Source organism: Ictalurus punctatus, chromosome 16 (assembly GCF_001660625.3).
Source record: "Ictalurus punctatus breed USDA103 chromosome 16, Coco_2.0, whole genome shotgun sequence".
NCBI classification, from domain to species: domain Eukaryota; kingdom Metazoa; phylum Chordata; class Actinopteri; order Siluriformes; family Ictaluridae; genus Ictalurus; species Ictalurus punctatus.
In genome coordinates, this window is record NC_030431.2 from 417,112 (window position 1) to 437,294 (window position 20,183).

Consider the following 20,183-nt stretch of genomic DNA (forward strand, 5'->3'; position numbering starts at 1 on the left):
ACATACTGTAACAACACATTTGTTTATCTGTTTTGTTGAGAATGCAGCAACTTCCTGTCCACGAGTAGTGACTATATTTGAATGAGTGCATTTAAGGTGGACTGCTGTCAGAGCTGCTGTTAGAGAAAAATCAACCAACACGTCCTGACCAAATCCGATTTGAGAATTCAACATGGCTGTGGTATAATACGCAACAGAACCTGATGGTGAAAGCACTCTGATATGAGTAAGAACTTATAAATAAATAAATAAATAAATAAAAGTTTAATTATTTGGAAAAATAATCGAATCGTCTTGTCTGCTTTGCACGCTACGTGATTGACGGCACAGTTTTTTAATAAGTCTGTACTTTCATTGCGAGCAAGTGAAGGAGGACGGGGTCGATACTCTTAATAAAAAAGGCTTACCTGGTGTGTTCAGGAGGCGTGACTTTTTGCAGTGGTAGGAGAGTTCCTGTTCGCAGCGCTCGGCTCGGGTAATTACGGCCGCGAGCTGCTCGGCGTCGGCAGAATAGTTAAAGGAGGCCAAATGCTGAGCGCTCCCCGAGGACGCCCGTAATTTGGTGAGCTCGGTGTTATTGTGTTGGATCACCGTCCAAGCTTTATCTGCAGGTTTTCGTGGGAGAGATGAAGGGAAGCGGGGGATCGTTACGTGTGATTATGCAAACGATAACGAGGACACAACAAGGTGGGCCGCGCTCTAAGGTGACCTTTGTTTTGACAAATCACAGGCTACCGCAACGTTCCCTAAATTGCGCTAAATTACAGAGCGGAAATCCTCCAGAGTCGAATAAAAGGAACGATTCACACAATAATCACATTTACACAATTACAAACTTCCCTTTTGGCACGAATGGAGCTACTGTATAGAGGCAGTTTTTTGTTGTTGTTGTTGTTTTTTGTGTTAAAATTGCAGGTGGATGCTGAGGCCACACGGCTAACGAGTGACGGAAAACTATGACACGTACACGCCTGTGTTTGTGAAAAAATATATTCATTGTCCATTAACTGTTGAAATCGTCTGCATGTTTATTGTAGATTTGCTTCAGAAACGTTTACGTCTGTTGTGTATTTAAAATTTTTACACAGATTCGATCGATATTCTAGTATTTTATGTATTAACTATTTATGTATTACTTAACAAACTAGACATGCATTAACATCATACACAAATAACTGTACTGACCTTCGGACTGGGACAAACATTCAGTGTTTAACATGAACACGGCTATCTGTATATACAAATGCTAGGTAATGTTAGATTTTAAAAAAAGCACGATTTGTCATGAACATCATGACGAAAGCATGAACACGTCCTTGTTTTCCTATTATTTGTTAGCTACGTTCATAGACGTGAAATACTGGCTGCGTCCTAAATCGCGTAGTGCGACAGTACTTACCTGTACTGCATTCGATTCAGTACCTACTGCTCGGCCGTTGATACAGTACGTACTGATCAGCATATAAAACAAACATTAAAAAAATAAATAACTCCAGTTTGTTTTGCACTACTACGGACGGCGCGATGTCCGCCGGTCACACATTTACCTGACATGTTGCAGTAGATGAGCTGCGGCTTGATGGGTCCGCTTCCATCCACGTCTATGTGGTACAGCCCTGACGTGTTCCCTCGGTGCTTGTATGCCTCGCATGACGCCTCGTAAACAGCTGGTGAAGATGGGAACGACAGTTAGCCTTCCTGATCCAGACACGTGGAAAAATAAATCCCACAGAGGAAGATGTAAATGCCGCATCTCCAGTTGCTACTTCCCCATGAAAATGTGTCTCATAGAGCTGAGATAATGAAGTGTGACAGTCCTCATTAGGGCCTCCACATGTGGGCCTGTAGAGTAAACAGCTCAATACGTGTCAACCTCGAAAACACGATGGATCAGGACGAGGTGAAGGCGGAGTCTCGGATAATGCGCTGTTCACGCCTGCAAGCACGCTGCCTACGCGCTCGCCTAAACTGCTCGCCCGATACCGCTTTTGCGTTCCTGCCCTAGATTATCCGGTGGCAGAACGGGAAAGGGTTTCTGGAGCGTGGACACGTTCCTCCCGGAAATTTGCTCAATGCTTTGCTCCGCTGGATTTGAATCGGAGCTCGATGATTAGCAATCTTCAATATGGATTAGCAATCAAGGCTCGTGGTTTGTAAGGACTTGGTACTGATCATCTTCAAGCCAGGAGTAGTGACTCGACTGAGAGCAAACCTAGCTTGTAATATTGCACCAAAAACAAGCAAAACAAAATAAATCCACTAAAATGTATCTAAGATGTTCCTTTAGAATGGATTTCTCCAGTGGGGAAGTGAATGTAAATACCTTTAACACGGTTTAAAGATACTGATTACACCTTGGGGTGCCCATATTCGCGTTGTATTCGTAGTTGCCCAACGAATACTCTCACAGACCACTCTGATATGAACACCTACGTACATCCTTACTCATCCATGCAATTATTAACATCACATCTTCTTTTCCTAATCTTTACCTGTCCAGTTAGCGTGAGTCTGTGCCCACTGTAGCCTCAGAAGACTGGAACTTCTACTGTTTTAGCCCAACCACTCGGTTCAGCTCCAGTGTTTTTTTTGTTTTTCGCACCGTTTGGTGTAAAGTCGAGTGCAGAGATGAGTGTTGTGTGTGAAAATCTCAGGAGATTCTAAAACACTCAACCCAGTCTGTCTGGCACCAATGACCACTGAACACTGACCAACACAAACACAATTACATTTATCGCATTTATCCTCATCCAGAGCAACTTACATTTACCTCATTTATACTTCTGAGCAGTTGAGAGTTAAGGACCTTGCTCAAGGGCCCCAATAGTGCCGGCTTGGCGGTGCTGGGGTTTGAACTCATGACCTTCTGATTAGTAGTCCAACGTCTTAACGTGTCAATACACTGCATGGCCAATACAATACCTGCCGCACTTTTTAACCAATGAAATGGGTTTCTAGGCAACCAGAACATGGGACCGGGCAGCATACTGGAGTTTTCACTTCCGTGGTGGGCTAGCTAATAAATCATAAAGATTGGACAAATCTTCAGGGTGTGATCCTACTAACAAGCAAGTGTAAAGTTTAGTACAATGCCCTCCATTAATATTGGCACCCTTGGTAAATATGAGCAAAGAAGTTTGTGAAAAATGATCTTTATTGTTTAAATTTTTTATTTAAGAAAGATTTATTTTGGGATAAACCTGTGTTGTGTTTGTAATTGTTCGATATCCATGACAGCAGAGAATTTTTGTGTTTTTTTTTTTTTTTTTTTTAAACAAAAGATCAAAAGGATAAACAATAAAGACAATTTTTCACAGGCTTGTTTGCTCATATTTACCAAGGGTGCCAATATTAGCGGAGGGCGCCGTGTGTTTCTGAGTGAATCTGGGCTTAGGTCCCCACTGAGACGCAGCACACAGCTGTCTCTTGAGTGTTGCGTATTGTCGTTAATATTGTGAATATTGTGTCAGACAAAGAGACCTCAGAATGAACCACCTGCATCTTGTTCTGTCTTGAGGATCCAAGACAAAATGTAATTGGAAAAGGTTGTTGTAATTAACGTCTGATCTAAATCTGAGGAGAATGAATAAATTAAGCAAAATCAATATGAAATCATTTTCCCTGTATGCATGAGTCAAAACCATATTTACGGACAGGTTTTGAATATCATCACTAATTAGGCTCCATGACAACCTGGATACAAGCCCAGACCTGCAATTACTCTTGAGAACAATTTATTTTAAGGATAATGTGCCAATATCATGTCCTCGCACTCTTCCTGAGCAGATTTTACACTTTGGTGTAACACTTCGGTTGTTAATCAAAAACATTATCAACGTCAGATTGAGCACAAAATAGCAGATTTGTCCTTTTATTTTTTTCTTTAATCCTGAGGGTAATTTGGCACTGAATGATGATCAGACACGCACACTTGAGTTGTGCTTTTAAATGTGCAAAGTTATTCAGAGGTCTTGGCGTCGCCTGAGCTCGAATACTGTTTTTGACGTCTTCTTGAGACCTTTTCCGCATGACTTGAAAGTGTACGTCACCTACAACACTCGCGGTACGAAACGGAGGAGAGGAAGGGGAAAAAAGAAGCAGTTCAAATGAATTCCCAACTTCACTTGAGCTAATGAAGTATTAAAATGGCCCATACGATGGCAATGGGAGTTTCCCTACGGGGAAATGGTGAGGAGGAGTCAATGGAGCTTGAAAACACGAGTGGCGAAACAGACATAGTTTTTCTCAGCCATTTTTTTTTTCAAACAAGTTCTCTTGAAACGTACGACTACGTAGCCTCAATCTCAACGGCCTCCAAAGCCCCACCCAACAAACTTCATTCGAGCTGATAAGACGGTGGTGTGAAATCAGCCAGACACAATCACCATCACATCACCATCACATCACCATCACATCACCATCACCATCACATCACCATCACATCACCATCACCATCACATCACCATCACCATCACATCACCATCACATCACCATCACCATCACCATCACATCACCATCACCATCACATCACCATCACATCACCATCACCATCACATCACCATCACCATCACCATCACATCACCATCACCATCACCATCACATCACCATCACCATCACATCACCATCACCATCACCATCACATCACCATCACCATCACCATCACATCACCATCACCATCACATCACCATCACCATCACATCACCATCACCATCACATCACCATCACCATCACCATCACATCACCATCACATCACCATCACCATCACATCACCATCACATCACAATCACCATCACATCACCATCACATCACCATCACATCACCATCACCATCACATCACCATCACCATCACATCACCATCACATCACCATCACCATCACAATCACCATCACATCACCATCACATCACCATCACATCACCATCACCATCACATCACCATCACCATCACCATCACCATCACATCACCATCACCATCACATCACCATCACATCACCATCACCATCACATCACCATCACATCACCATCACCATCACAATCACCATCACATCACCATCACATCACCATCACATCACCATCACCATCACATCACCATCACCATCACCATCACATCACCATCACCATCACATCACCATCACCATCACATCACCATCACATCACCATCACCATCACATCACCATCACCATCACCATCATCATTGAATTAAACAACGTAGCCTTAATCAACACTGTCCATTTCAATTTCCTTCCACTCATTCCTATTTATCTCCTCTGTAATGCTGTAATATGGGGCGGGACTTTATTACTGAGCGACATTCATAACGGATGTTAAAGGAACTATGAAAGCAGGTTCTCGGGAATAGAGCAGGACTTTGAGTTATCCAATTAAAAACAAGAAAAAACCCCACAAAAAATTAGGCTAAAGCATCCTGTGGACCAGATGTGACCTACTATGCTATGTGTGCCGTGTAAAAATAAACAGAAACGGAAAATTTAAGGCTTAAAAGAGCCATCAGTGACGTAAAACCTACGTTTGGCTTGCTGTTATTAGTTCCACTAAAGAATTGTGACAATCCTGGTTAGAACCGAACTCCCTTTCTCTATTTTTAATGTACATGTGGTCCATAAGTAATTAACACTTTAACACTGACACTGTTTTCACTCCTTTGGCTCAAAACCATATGGCACAGGATTAGAAAAGTTGATGATATTTAAATCTATAGTGAAAAAAAGTCTGCCTCGTTTTAGGTACTGAATGTACGTCATGAACATCTCATTTCAGATTTAGTCCCTCTTTGCCTTTAGAATAACCTCCACTCTTCTGGGAAGGCTTTCTACTAGATTTCAAGGCGTGGCTGTGGGGATTTGGGTTCATTCAGCCACAAGAGCATTAGTGAGGTAATGTCGGTGTTCCAGTTCATCCCAAAGGTGTTCAGTGGGGTTGAGGTCAGGGATCTGTGCAGGCCACTCGGGTTCTTCCACACCAAACTTGGCAAACCATGTCTTCATGGAGCTCGCTTTGTGCTCAGAGACACGGTCATGCTGGAACAGGTTTGGGGCTCTTAGTTCCTGTGAAGGGAAATTGTAATTCTACAGCATACAAAGACATTCTATACAGTTGTGTGCTTCCAACTTTGTGGCAACAGTTTGGGGAAGAACCACGTATGGGTGTGGTGGTCAGGGGTCCAGAACCTGTGGCCGTATTGTACATGATGAACGCGGAGTAGAACCTTGTCTTCCTCACTGAGGTCTAACTGTAAAGGACAAAGGGGAAGGGACTAGGGCGTGAATTAAACTTTAAAATGTTGAAGTGATTCTGGCCATAAAGTTAATGTCAGAAGTATCGAGAGGTGCTTTTGAGGTACTGGGAAAACTTAAAAAAGTGTTCCTAACATCATTACAAATCTGTACATACCTGAATGGTAAAGGAACGTTCCTTCATAGCTGTGATAAAGTGGAAAATACATTAAAAACAATTCTTACTCAATTTGTTTCCTGCATTTCGCCAAATATAAAATGAAGAGGCTAACAAAGACGGGGCAATAAAGGGCTGCTAACGTATAATGGGGTAAAAATAGTCCTTCAAAATGGGACTGTTGAAAAACGATTGGGAATTAAAGCTAATGGAAAACAAAGTAAAGCCATTAAGGAGCTGGGCATACTGGCACGGCTCGATCTCCATAGCTACCCAGGCTGGAACCCAATGACTAATCACATAATGACCTTCTCGGGGAAAACAGAAAACTGTGAATGTTTGCTGCTCAGGAATAAAAGTGAAAATTGGTAGACTCAAGGCCTCCATTTCATTTGGATCTTTGAACAAGTGTTTGAAATAAAACTTGAATTAGATTGATCTAATAGCATACAAGAAGTAAGCCTAGTTGGGAAGCACATTCATTTTCATTGAATTCACTCATCCCACCAAGGACAGAGGGAGCGCAGACCAGTGCGAGAGGCCAAACGTGGTGCAAGAAAGAAGGGAATGAGAGCCCACTCTAAATGGTTTAAAAGATCCACCCAATAAGTAAAAAGCGCACACTTATTACTCTTTAACTGGTAACCAGAAAAAGTTTGTAATAAATCATTGAATCGCTGAATACGGATAGAAACGGGGCACAGGGACTGGGTTTAAAACCAACAGGAAATAAGGAGCAACCTTGACGTGTTAAAGAGAAGTATTAAAACCCATCACATCAGTGTGAACAGAGAGTAGATGGGTGTATATGAAAGCGTCAATCAGGAAATAAACTGTCAAACAAAATCAAGTCAGAAGTCTTTCCCTCATCCAAGTAAGTAAGGAACACCTTGGGGTTCAGAGAGTGGAAAGAGGAGTACATACAGTACTAAATATGACTCTCCTGATACCGAAAAATATATATTTTTTCAGTTGTCCATACCGCTTATCCTACGCAAGGTCACGGGGAAGCCTGGAGCCTAGGCCAGGGAACTCGGGGAACAAGGTGGGGACACCCTGGACACACATTCACAAACTACAGACAATTTGGAAATAACACATGTCTTTGGACTGGGGGAGGAAACCAGAGTACCCAGAGGAAACCCCTGAAGCTCAGGGAGAACACGCAAACTCCACACACAGATGGCGATGGCGGAGACGGAAGTGGGATTCGAGCCCCCAACCACAGAGGTGCGCCGCCAACATTCTACCCTCCAAGCCACCGTGCCGCCTTTCAGAAAGTAAGTAGTGGACTACTTCATAGAGAATCAGGCACTAAACATTCTGCTCTTTCGCTATATTTAGTTCATGACGGCCATTCGCTCTGCACGGCACATTTTTCATACGCTCTTGTTCAAAAAGCGTTCGGAACCACACTCCGCTGATTGGCAGCGCTTTTGTTCCAAATCTAATTACACAGGGTGCACCGTGAGGTCTCTTTCGATCACCTTCTCATTTTTAAGCAAGTCGTGTGTGAAAGTGTTAAACACTGCTGAGATTTTGCTGGAGTGCTTAATTTCAGCCTGTTCCGTGCAAATTACGATGCCGCGTTTTCAGGGGGACAAAAAGAAAAAAAAAAGAAAGAGCTTTTGTGTTTCATTTGATGATCTGCCATAATCCAGATCAATGATGATGCTCTTTGGCTCAGGCTTCGTGGTTAGTGCCAGATCGCTGATAAGCGTTTGACCTTGGGGTCATGGACTTTTTGTTTCGAGCTGACAAGAGTTTGGCAGAAAAAACACAGTCTCTTGGAAGTCTTTTGCATGTTTTGTCCTTGACTTCAGGCCAGGAATACACGCATATTCTATATGCAATGGTGTGTGTGTGTGTGTGTGTGTGTGTGTGTTTACTTCCTGGTCCTACTACAATTCCTGCTTACTCTTGGTTTTAATTGTTCCGATTTTGACCTGCCTGTTTTTCTCTATAATTAAAGTCGTATACATTTGAGGATTAAATACACTGGTTCTGTTGCAGTCCTGGGATTTGATCTGACAACCTTCTGGTCACAGAAGTGCTGAGCCGTGACGCCACTACAGTCCGTATCCGCCAGTGTTCTGACACCCACGAGTATTGGAAACGCTCAAATAAAACAAAGAGACGTCTTTCCTTACAGCTATGGCACGTAGCTCCTCTGTAGCCGGTGTCAGCGCAGTCGCAGTGGAAAGTGCTCCATGACTGTGTGCACCTCCCGCCATGCTCGCAGTGACTCGGGGAGCACCTGGTGAGAGACAGAAAACAGGAAGTCTGGTCAAGTTCACACTTCAATCAGCACCATAATGAGCGATGAATGGAAACGAAGGTACAGAGTATCGCAGATTGTTCCTCGGGACTCCACAGTGAGCACTTATACTTTCTTCTCCGTGCATTTGTTTGGATTGTGGTCCTGTATGCGCCCCTGTCCCGTCCAACTGGGCCGGTCCCCTAATGTGTGCACCTGTTCCGTGCCCTCGATTGACGTGTCTGTTCGTGCCCTGCTGTTTCTCTGCATCACTGCGAAGTCTGATCATGCGTCTTTCTATCATTAATTCCTGTTTCTGTCTGGTTTTACGAAGCTTGTTTTCTTTACAGGACATACCTGACTTTAAGCTGTAACATCAACAGCTTATGTAAACATTAACTAAATGCATTTACTGTATATTAATCATCACGGTTATTTATGTCTGAGACGGTTTAAAAAAAAAAAAAAAAACAGCGAGCAAACTGCAGATCTCGTCGTACAAACAGCTTGTGCATGATAATAGTTCTTGAATCTTTCCACGTTGATTACGGATTATCTCAGGCTCTTACTATTATTGCCTGCTTATTCGCCAACCTACACTACGGGCGCCGCATTCGCTCTAATCAAACACACATCACGTACACAAACGCTCGTCTCAACAGCCTGCACGCACGAACACGGTGTTCGTGTCTCGCGTTTAATCGCGCGGGGCTTATCGCATCACGTTTGAAAATCCAAACAACAGATTTTCTCCCAAAGAAGCAACAAAATAAATACATACGTCAATAAAATAAATGAGACAGCCGCAAATAAAGTACACCTTCTTGTCAAAACAGCCATATATATTTTGACATATATAGTAGGTAAAACTGCAAGGCTGAGGACATTAATAAATCGAGCGCACCGTAAACAGACAAGAGGAGCCTTCAGTACTCTGTTTTTAACCAAAGCCATTAAAGGCCATTACTGGACATCAGTGTGCCCTTGAAAGCAAAACTGTAGACACTTGGCACAATGAATTCCCTCTCTTTGTGGGATTCTGAACGATTACTCGTGCTTTAATGACTCGCGTTCATGATAAATGAGATTTCTCGCACCAGATTTCACATTAATGGGCACAGTAAACGGGAACTGGTTTCCCATTATGTCTGATCTATAAACTATAGAACGTCTTTGGTGGTTAGAATGGTCGCGTTTGTCTATTTGCAGAGGTGCCGGTGTTTCGGAACACGAATCCGTAGCGTACGGTATGTGGGACGGGACAGCTCCGTTCGAACAGTATATTCAAACACGCGTGAGTTGAACTGATATTTAGTCTTCAATAGAAATTTGTCGATTTGGAATCAACCAATATGCAATTATACAGTACAACAAGCCAATCAGGTGGCAGCAGGGCGGTGCTTAGTCACGCAGACGCAAGATCAGACTTTAACATGGAATGGTGCGAAAAAACAAAAACATGCAGCTGTGCTGCAGACGGTGGATGAGCGAGGATAGAGGAGAATGCTCAGTTTGGTTCAAGTTGACAGACAGGACTCAAATAAACACTCTTTATAACCGCGGCGAGCATAAAAACATCCCGGACAGGCTACAATAGCAGAAGAGCACATCGGGTTTGATTCCTGTCAGCCAAGAGCTGAGCTTCAGTACCGTATAAACATTGGAGGTTACACTTTTATTACTTACAGTCCCCTCTGAAACTACAGGAACAGCAAACACACAGAACTTTTATTCTGCAGTAGGTACATATTATTGACTCAGTTACTTCAGCAAGCCTTAAAAAGAAAACAGCAGGTATAAAAGTAGACATTTTGTACCGCACACACACACACACACACACACACACACACACACACACACACACTTTTTTCTGTAATCTCAGAAGCCTCAGTGTATATGAGTCACGCTACAACACTCGCCGACGTGCTGCCGTAAACAAACCCGACCCAGGCTAGAGTGTAAACTGCTGACGAGGAACAATTTAGACATCCCGCCCGTGGTAATCTACAGTGACATACGTTGCACAAATTTCAGGAAGCTCCTCTCACTGCTAATGGCTGGAAACAGAAGGAGATGGGAGCGGAACGCAGAGAGTAATAGCAGATGAAAAGGCGACACAGAAGGAAAATGGTGCAGTTTTTGACTCGGAGTGCAACTTGGCCAGATGGGGCCTGAACTGCAGCAACAAGGATTTGGCTAATGAATTTGCGCACACACATGGCAGACTCGCTGCATCCACACGACGGCTGGAACAGACCGAAGAAAAATGAGCACTTTAAAAAAAAAAAAGTGTAATAGTAGTAGTAGACTATATTTACTAGCAAGCACGTTCACCACGATGTGTCTCGATCGGCGCGCTAGTTCAGTACTCAGGGCACTGATCAGGAAGTCGGCCATTTCAAGGGCTGTCTCAGGTGCACTGGAACGTTCGCTCCCTAAAAAAAAACATTCCCACAATGCACCGCAAAAAACCCCGGGAGCATTGATGTTCCTTTACCTGAAATGACTTCAGAAATGGCCTTCTGAAGCCTCTCGTCTAGGAAACAAAATGGCGGACGGACTCTCAGCCAACTTCGACTACAAATGTAAGTTATCATTTCTGTGGCTCCTAAAATGATTCCTAACGACGTTCTATATGTGAATCGTTTGAGTCTAACGACTTCTTAAATGTTTAATGAGTTTTAAAAACAGATCCACTACGATCCTGCTTGAAGTACCTGGGCAGAAACGCGTGTGATTAAGCCCGAACTCGTGTATATGATATACTGATCCGCCACCTAGGGAGCTGATTGAGACACACCATTAAACTGTTCTAAAATACATCCTCTTCTGCAAAGGTGGGATCATAGGAATGTTTAAAATCGGAACTTTTCAGAAAACTTATTGGTGTATTTCTAGGCTGCAGGGCGGAAAAAAAAAATCCCAACATGCACCACGTTAACTCACTGGATTAATTGTCCGTTGTGTCACAGGCACAGACCATTACACCAGTGACAGTAACACCAGTGACAAATTTCCTTTAAAGATATATTCTCCAAGCTGGTGTCAACAGGATCTCAAATCATGTGTCATTAATCCCACCAGCATCAACGCAGGATTTTTATTAAATCCATTTATCCAGTAAAAATAAATAAAAAATACAGGGAGTTTGAAAAATGTAACTCCATGCCGAATCTAAATGATCCACAAGCAGTAAATTACTCAGGTACGGAGTGTGGAATCTACTGGTGTCGGTTGAATTGCCATTCAGACTTCTGAACTTTGACCCTGGAAGCACGGATCCACAAAAGAGAACGTTTCAAAATAGCCGACACCAACAATGGCTCTTTTTGAACGGTTTATATGATTAAAAACATGTAATAATATGCTAATTTACATATTTGGAAGACATAATACTCATCTTCAGTCCCTGATGTTAAAATTAATCATTTTATATTTTATACGCTGGCAAAAGCGACCGTGTTTAAAGCATTGCAATTTGTAGGAAAAAGCTATTTTTCCAGCAAAGAAAATCAGAAAATAAATAAATAAATAGTTAAACAAACAAACAAACAAACAAACAAACAAACAAACATGCACAATAATAAAGAGTCAAAGCATTGTATTTACTAAGGAAAACCTTTAAAGCTATTTAATGGTGTTTATTGAATTGTATCCAGTGCGTACATACACACGATCGAATAATCCTGACTTAACACAACAGTCCGGAATATAGTGCAGATGCACGTCACTCAAGTACGCTCATTAGAATATTAAGCCACGCCCAGACCATTTTCAAATTGGCCTGATCAGCATATTCAGCTCGTTTTTGAGCGGTGTTTTTTTTAAAAAAAATTTTATCACCACATTTCTATCTTTCGAAGCCAAATGGATGCCAGTGTTTCATCCTTTTACAACCCTTCACTTTCCTCTCTTATTGCAGGCTATAAAAAAAAAACATGCAACTGGCAAACATCCAAAAACCCTTTTCCTTCTTAACTGCATAAAAGGATGTAAAATGATCGAAACACAAGCACATTTTAGTGCGCGGGAGAAAAGGGGCGCGCGTCTGGCCAGAGAGCTGAAACTGACAATAAGCTCAGTATTTGGTTATGGACCAATTTCTCTCCTAACAGCCCTCCTCTTTCTCTATTCCCTCACACACACACACACACACACACACACACACTATTCTCCTGCGGCACTCACACGACTCTGCCCGCTGCGACCCTAATCACGCGTGATGAAAAAAAAGGCGTAAAAAGTCAGCAGGCAGGAGACGAGAACAGCAGGAGAAGACAGGAACAGTGTGGAGTTCAGAGGTCCTTTCTTTCTTTACCTCTTCATTTCAAGTCACTGGTTTCGGGCAGTGTGGAAGCTGAGATTTCGTTTTCTACTAGGGGAAATTGGGAGAGATGTACCCGATGTCAGCGGGCACGCGGTGGAATGAGCTAAGTCATGTGAGGAGTAAACAGAAAGCATCAGCGCTGACCTCTGGGTCAGAAGCTGGGTTTTGCTTTATTCAGCACGTTGTTAAATGTTAAGTGTTGTTTCCATCCATCTGTGTGTTTTATTTTTTTTTTCACACGTACTTTGAAAGCACGAATACAAATGAAGCTCCAACGTGGAAGGATCTACAAATTGCTTCTTCTGCTTGGCTGAAATGGAAAAGATGATGAATTGATAAAGAAATGGCAGAAAATGGCATAAAAGGTTTATGGAAACATTCGCTGGCTACAAACAACCATAAGAGTCTTTTAGTCATGAGCAGAATTAGAACACCCCCCCCCCCCCCCCATTAAATCTATCTATCTATCTATCTATCTATCTATCTATATATATTGATTGACTGCCTGGAATTTAACAGCCCATGTACAGTCATTCGGGATCTATAGGAGTACAGGGACTCAAATACACAAAAAGTTCCAAAGAGAGACTGAGGCAGAAAGACTGAAAGACTGAGGCAGAAAGACTGGGGCAGAAAGACTGGGGCAGAAAGACTGGGGCAGAAAGACTGGGGCAGAAAGACTGGGGCAGAAAGACTGGGGCAGAAAGACTGGGGCAGAAAGACTGGGGCAGAAAGACTGGGGCAGTTTAGTGGCGGTTTAGTGGTTAAGGCTCTGGTTACTGATCAGAAGGTCAGGGGTTCGAGCCCCAGCACTGCCAAGCTGCCACTGTTGGGCCCTTGAGCAAGGCCCTTACCCCTCACTGTATCATGTGGGGTATGACAAGCTGGGGTATGTGAAGAAAAGAACTTCACTATGCTGTAATATGTGACCAGTAAAGACTCGTTATCATTACTGTGAAGACTATACCGATCTCCAGCCTGCCTATTAGCACTGAATATCGTTGGCTACTGTACGTGAGATTCTTTTCCGTGGCTGTAAGTTTGGGGACCGGGACCTTTCGGGTGCGTCCCGACCTGCCGGATCACTACCCTCTGTTCCGGGAACTGCAGATTTAACCATTAAGCACCGAGTGCGACTCTGAATACGGCCCGATGCTAGCTAAGGCCAATTAGCAGGAATAATAGATAAGCAGCAGGATTGGATGCGACAGCCTGAGAGAAGTACAATTCCATCAGCACTCTTTAGTCAAATGAAAAGCATTCACCTTCCAGCGCAGGACACAGTTTCTCTCGTTCCATTTGCAGAAATAATGAGGCAGCCCCGGGAGGCAGCTAAGCGAGAGTTTTCCCCTCCTCGGGAAATAAAGGTGAGGCTGAAAGTCCTGTGGCAACTCATAATGGCAAAAGTGAGCAAGGCAACAAAAAATGACTTTCTGCTGGATGTTGGAAGGTGTGTGCTGTGTGCTTTATTGCATTATACTCTTTACATCCTTTATCCGCTAAAGCAGGCGCATTCGGAAATGCTAGCATGTGAAAAAACTGCCAAACGCACACACGCGCACAGATTTCCCACAAGACACTTTATATTAATCGGCTTCATCATCTCCGACGGCACGCTGCAGAACAATAGATATTCACTCAGCGGGAAAATGGAATCGGCGAGAACGCACCTCGCGCGAGCGAGACCGTGTACGGCGTGCAGATTCTGCCTTCCGTTTCTGGGCTTCACCTTGCAGACGAGCCTTAGTCAGCAGCGCGGTCGCAATTCTGCCGCTTCATCGTGTTGCACGTTTCCTCCGCGCCTCGGCCGCCTTCGTTTCTGCACGCTCAGGAGTCACGCATTACACGTGAGGATCGTTATGGGCTTGGCAGGTCCTTTGGGGGGCAAAAGGAAGGCAATATTTCCTGCGCTGGTAGTGATTGATTTTTCATTACAGTACATCGGAATGTCAAACAGCTCTTTAAGGGTGGACAAGGAAAAAGAAAACAGAATGAAACTCGAAGGATGATACCACAGCTATGGCACCATTTAGCTCTTAATTTTTTGTGTACTTTATTTATTTTTACATTTTAAAAACTATTTTTAACGCTGCATCTAATTATTAAGTCTTCTACTGCTAAAGTTGTAAGTAACATGACTGATGTTTGACGCTACCTCCACCATGTTCCACAGATGAGCTCGTATGTTCTGGATCATGAGCAGATCCTTTCTTTCTCCTCACTTTGGCCTTTCCATCACTTTGGTAGAGGTTCCTCTTGGTTCCAGAACTTTTGTGTATCATCTCTGTATTTCTGTATTTCTCAGTTTACATCTTGTGGTATGGCCTCAAAGACGTGGTGGATGGTGATACCTTCAGCCCTGCCATGTGGAGGTCGTTGGTGATGTCACTAGCTGTTGTTTTTGGGGTTTTCTTCACAGCACAATGCATCAGCTGTTGTTGTCCTTGTCTGGTTGTTCCGAACACCAGCGGTTTCTTTCTTTTTCAGGACATTCCAAATTGTTGTATTGGTTATACCCAGTGCCTGTGCAATGCCTCGGATTGATTTTCTCTCTTTTCTCATCTCCAAAACTGCTTGCTTTTCTCCCATAGACAGCTCTCTGATCTTCATGTTGGTTTATCCTTTTTGACAACAAATGCCGTCTTTACAGGTGAAACTGAAGGCTCAAACCAAGAGTAGATGTTCTGAGCTATTTTTTGTTTAAACAATCCCTCTAACAGCACACACCTGGGCAACAAGAAACACCTGTCAGTCACATGCTCCAATATTTTTGGGTGGTCTAAATACAAAATATTCTATTATATAATATATAATTATGTTCTATATGGTTTCACACCTACATATAAATACCAGGAAATAAAAGCTGAAATTTGAAACTCTCTTCTCATATTCATCTTTTGATCAGTCTCCAGGGATGAGTCATGGAAAGGGATACATGTATGTTTGTAAATGTGATGCCGCCCCCATTGTGGAGTCATCCAGAAAATGTGCATTTGGTGTTTGATGTGAGATGATTACTAGATTTAATAGTGCGCCCCGTGATCTGGAGCAGACAGTAAAAGTATATGCAAATGCCAGTGCCAGTGCTTCTCCGCTTGGCAGCAGCTATCCCAGAATGCCATGCAATTATTCATGTAAAACCAGTGGTACTCTTTCAAAGGTAATAACTGAACACTGAATGTGAGGATCACATCACGCAATCTCTCGTCCTCTTTCATCTCTGCTTTCCTCCTGCTCCCCCTCGGCTGCTTTCCTCCTCGCCCCTCACACTCAATAATCCTTCCTTTAATTAGAGAAGGCAATGCTGAGATGATTTCAGTTCTAAATTTGTGCACCCCGAACACTATAACGACCGAGATGGAAGCCGGTACCGTTCTCGCTTTTATATTTCGTTTCTAATGGCGCCCGCCAGCTGCCTGCCGTCTTGCCTTCTGTTATGCAACGCGTTCAAATGACTCGTGTGCACACAGCAGCTCTAATGATGAGAGCGGAGGAAAAAAGTTTTTTTTGTTAAAAACAAGCACGCCTGATGTTATTACGGCTGTAGTCAATGACTGATATGATAAAATGATTAAGATGTTCAAGAGATGCACGGCTTTTCTAAGCGGAGTTCGAGAAAATGGATGACTGTGTAATATATGTGTCGAACCGTGTTTTGTGACTGAGCGTGCTCGGAAGAGCGTGAATTCATCATGACGCAGATGTGCACTGGATCCCTTAGCACTAATGAACAACAAGGAAAAGCCACTGAAGGAAATGAATCACAAAAATGCTTTTATTGAAATAATGTGGAAATAAATGTCTGTGTTTTATAAAAACAATCGAGTACATTAGTTTATAGACGATACTGTAAATGTGTTATTAAGCAGTGGTTTTGCATCATTGTGTACGAGTGTATAGAGGTTTGTTTCTCTCCTGTGTTTGTTGTACCAATCAGTGTTGGGTAAGTCGCTTCAAAAAAGTAATTAATTACTAATTGCGTTGTCAACGCTGTATTTAAATTACTGACTGATAAGTGATCTGTCTGAGTAAGTGCTTTACTCATTACTGCTTTAAATCCACCTCGACCGCACAGGCAACAGAAATGGAACTCTTCTTTTAATTTTTGAAAATTTGAGTCAAACATGGAATAGTTTAGCCTTTTAAGCATAGCTTTATTAAACCGTTTTTAATACAAAAACGTAAACAAATGATATGAACTGGCTTAACAATAAGAGCTACTACAGCACTTCGGAGAGAGAGGCCGATAGTGTTTTTCCCTCAGGACATAACTTACATTTTACCGTGATGTCCTTGTCTACGTGCGGCCAAAAAAAAAAAGGAATGGGAATATTTCCATTTAGCAAAACAGCCACTCGTTTCTGCTGACATCCTGGCACAGCCGCCTGGCGCGATGGCCTACAGCTAAGGGGCCGAGTTAAATTAGAAAACAAATTTGATCTTTAGATAATAAATTCAATCCCTCCATCCATTTTCTGTACCGCTTATCTTTACACAAGGTCGTAGGGGAGCCTCGAGGCAATCCCGGGGAACTCCGGGGACAAGCCGGGGGACACCCTGGATGGGGTGCCAATGCACAATCACACACCCTGTGGACAATGTGGAAAGGTCCATCAGCGTACGACGCATGTCTGTAGACTGGGGGAGGAAACCGGAGTACCTGGAGGAAACCCCTGAAGCACGGGGAGAACATGCAAACTCCGCTTACACAGGGCAGACGCAGGAATCGAACCCCCAACTCTGGAGGTGAGGGGCTAGATGATATATTTATATATATATATATATATATATATATATATATATATATATATATATAATGCAAGTATATCATAACTGCAATGAAATTAATTAAAAACGCAGAGTAATCCCTTACTTTACCTTTTTCAGGGGAAGCGTCAATTAATTACAGTAACACATTGCTTATTAACGCATTACCCCCGACACTGCCTGCAACAGGTTTCTGTTACACCACAGTGCTGTTGAATTCTCGATCCTGATTGGTCGGAAGGTGTTGATTCGTTTTGTATAACTGCAGCACTGACAATCGTTGCAGCTGTAGTTTAAATCACAGATACTGGTTCTGATATGTTCTCAGTTCTCAGTTCGGAGTTGTAAAGAGTGGATATTTAAGCTACCACAGCCTTCCTGTCGGCTCAGACCAGTTTGAGCCTTTCTCCTTTGACCTCTCACATTAACAATGATTTGTTTTTTGTGTTTGTTTTGTTTTTTGCACCATTTTCATTAGCATGAAGCTCTTGACCTGTGTGCGCCTGATTTTCGACATAGATTGTGCTGCTGCCCCAGATGCTCGTGTTCCTGTTAAAGTGCTTGTTGAGTTTATATGTACCGTGTGCCCCTGTACCGAGTTATTCAAAAAACAAAAAACAAATACAAACTACTTGGATCCGCAAGGGGGAAAAAGGATAAAGATTTGAAATCATCTGGCACAGAGGCAATCGGAGAGCGGCGGACACGTCTATTACAGCGGAGAGAGCCATGACGCGTTTGTCCAGATTCCAGCATTCACCAAACACTAAGTTCAGATTTCACTTGGGGGCTCCTGCTGCTGCTGCTGCTGTATGAATCGCTTGGTCCGAGTAATCTGTTTACCTTCCTTCAAAGCACACAACAAATAAATCTGAGCTGTTGGAAAAGAACATCAGTCGAAGCGAAGCTCCTGTGGAACTTTTCAAAGGAAGAATCAAAACAAAACAAAACAAGGTGAGAGGAAAGATGTTTTCCATTAGACTAGAGAAGCAGCACGAGGGGATGCGAGTGCAAATTCTGGTGCGGATAGATTCATTTGCACTGATTGCACAGAAAGAAAAACAAACAAACAAACAAAAAAAAACATACTTGAAAAAGAACAATTAATTACCCCAAACCCCCCCCCCCCCCCATATCCTCCCTCAGCCCCCCCCCCTAATTTTGGAGCTTGCTCTTAGCCGGGTGCATTTATATTCACTGGCAACCCCTCGCCTAATTAACGAAGCGCACGTTTATATTTGCATAACTGCCCCAAATGCAAGTGAAATACAAACGGCTGGATGAAAAATACCTGTCGATGATTCCGCACATGTCCATCTGGAGCTCGCTGAAGTTTCCGATCAGCATCTGCTGCACCTTGATCAGATCCACCAATCCCTCGTCCAGCTTGATGAGGCGCATGCATCCATGGAAAACGCTGGACGGCTTCTCGCATCCATCACCTGTAATTGGACATCCTGTGGGTGAAAGCAGAGCAATGAGTCAGCTGGCTTCAACCAGATCCGTGGCGTTTTAGTACCTCACGAAAAAAAACGACAGTGAGCGCGACGTGTGGCCCGTGTAAATTAGAAAAAAAAATTGAAGCTAAATTTGGAAATGTAGACAGATGAGCCGGAGATAACAGGACTAAAGCGACACGTACAAATAACGCAAATCCTGATATTTTCATGTCAGCACCAGCTACATTTGCGTCCGTCTGCCCTCGGAACCGTCACTGCACAACAGTGCATGTCGTACGCTCAGCAGAAATATTCGAATGGAAATTTCAGATATGAGCCATTTCCCAATTCCTACTTGCGCTCGCTCTTAACTTATCACATTAACATTCAGCGCCAAACGTTTGCCTGATTACTGAAGTGCATATATAGTTCATATTTGCACGATGAAGCCAAACGCATCTTTAACTAGAAACAACTTCCTGTTATCACTTATGTGACGTATGTATTCCTAATACATGTAAATTTATATTCCGAATAAAATGATTCTGAAATAATAATCTCCTTACGCAACACTGTATATCAATGATTCAATGTCTTTCTGAAGCATTAAACATCTTCTGATTGGAATTCCTTTATTATTAGACTTCGCCTGTGATTGACAATCCCCTTGGCTCCTGGGGGCACAGTGGTAGGGTTCCCTTCCGGTTTAGGCCACGCCCACTTTGGGTTTGAAGACGAATACAGAGTGCATTGTGGAAGGTACTCACGTGCTTTTAGATCGTAATGAGTTCACAATCTCTCCAAACTGTTGGCTGTGTTTTAATATCTTCATCTTCCCCTGTTCGCTGGCAGAAGGGCTTTATTTTATTTCCTCATATAAGCACTACCAAACACACATACCAACAGTAGCTGGTGCTAATGTGTGTGTGAGATTTATTTATTTATTTATAAAATTTTTGCAAATGTCCCTTTAGAGGCTCATTTT

At 42.9% G+C, this 20,183-nt stretch overlaps 1 protein-coding gene across 2 annotated transcripts in view; it reads right to left on the reverse strand.

Annotated features, from left to right (window-relative positions):
• The window catches only part of cntnap3 (contactin associated protein family member 3), a 116,286-nt gene that overhangs the window by 29,607 nt on the left and 66,496 nt on the right, over positions 1–20,183 (reverse strand). For both annotated transcript variants that reach the window (XM_017488340.3, XM_017488339.3), the window contains exons 10-13: positions 19,051–19,216; positions 8,559–8,665; positions 1,548–1,667; positions 408–605 (exon numbers count right to left, since the gene is read on the reverse strand). In XM_017488340.3, the coding sequence (XP_017343829.1) occupies positions 408–605; positions 1,548–1,667; positions 8,559–8,665; positions 19,051–19,216 (591 nt within the window). The remainder of the gene's footprint in view (positions 1–407; positions 606–1,547; positions 1,668–8,558; positions 8,666–19,050; positions 19,217–20,183) is intronic.